The 406-nt window shown below is 48.0% G+C and overlaps 1 protein-coding gene across 1 annotated transcript in view; it reads left to right on the top strand.

Annotated features, from left to right (window-relative positions):
• LOC118413658 (DNA repair protein RAD50-like) overlaps positions 1-406 on the top strand; it is a 24,828-nt gene that overhangs the window by 6,580 nt on the left and 17,842 nt on the right. Inside the window, exon 8 of the mRNA XM_035817185.1 lies at positions 332-364. Coding sequence (XP_035673078.1) covers positions 332-364 — 33 coding nt within the window. The remainder of the gene's footprint in view (positions 1-331; positions 365-406) is intronic.

Genomic DNA, 406 nt, shown 5'->3' with positions numbered 1-406 from the left:
CAGGAGAGGAGGGAGATAGAGATGGAACTCAGTAAGGTGGGGGAATGTTCGCAGCATTGTACTGCTGGGAATAGTTAACAAACAGGAGAGGAGGGAGATAGAGATGGAACTCAGTAAGGTGGGGGAATGGTCACAGCATTGTACTGCTGGGAATAGTTAACAAACAGGAGAGGAGGGAGATAGAGATGGAACTCAGTAAGGTGGGGGAATGTTCGCAGCATTGTACTGCTGGGAATAGTTAACAAACAGGAGAGGAGGGAGATAGAGATGGAACTCAGTAAGGTGGGGGAATGGTCACAGCATTGTACTGCTGGGAATAGTTCACAAACAGGAGAGGAGGGAGATAGAGATGGAACTCAGTAAGGTGGGGGAATGTTCGCAGCATTGTACTGCTGGGAATAGTTAA

The sequence above is a fragment of the Branchiostoma floridae genome, chromosome 4, assembly GCF_000003815.2.
Source record: "Branchiostoma floridae strain S238N-H82 chromosome 4, Bfl_VNyyK, whole genome shotgun sequence".
Taxonomy (NCBI): domain Eukaryota; kingdom Metazoa; phylum Chordata; class Leptocardii; order Amphioxiformes; family Branchiostomatidae; genus Branchiostoma; species Branchiostoma floridae.
This window is presented reverse-complemented; position numbering and strand designations above follow the sequence as displayed.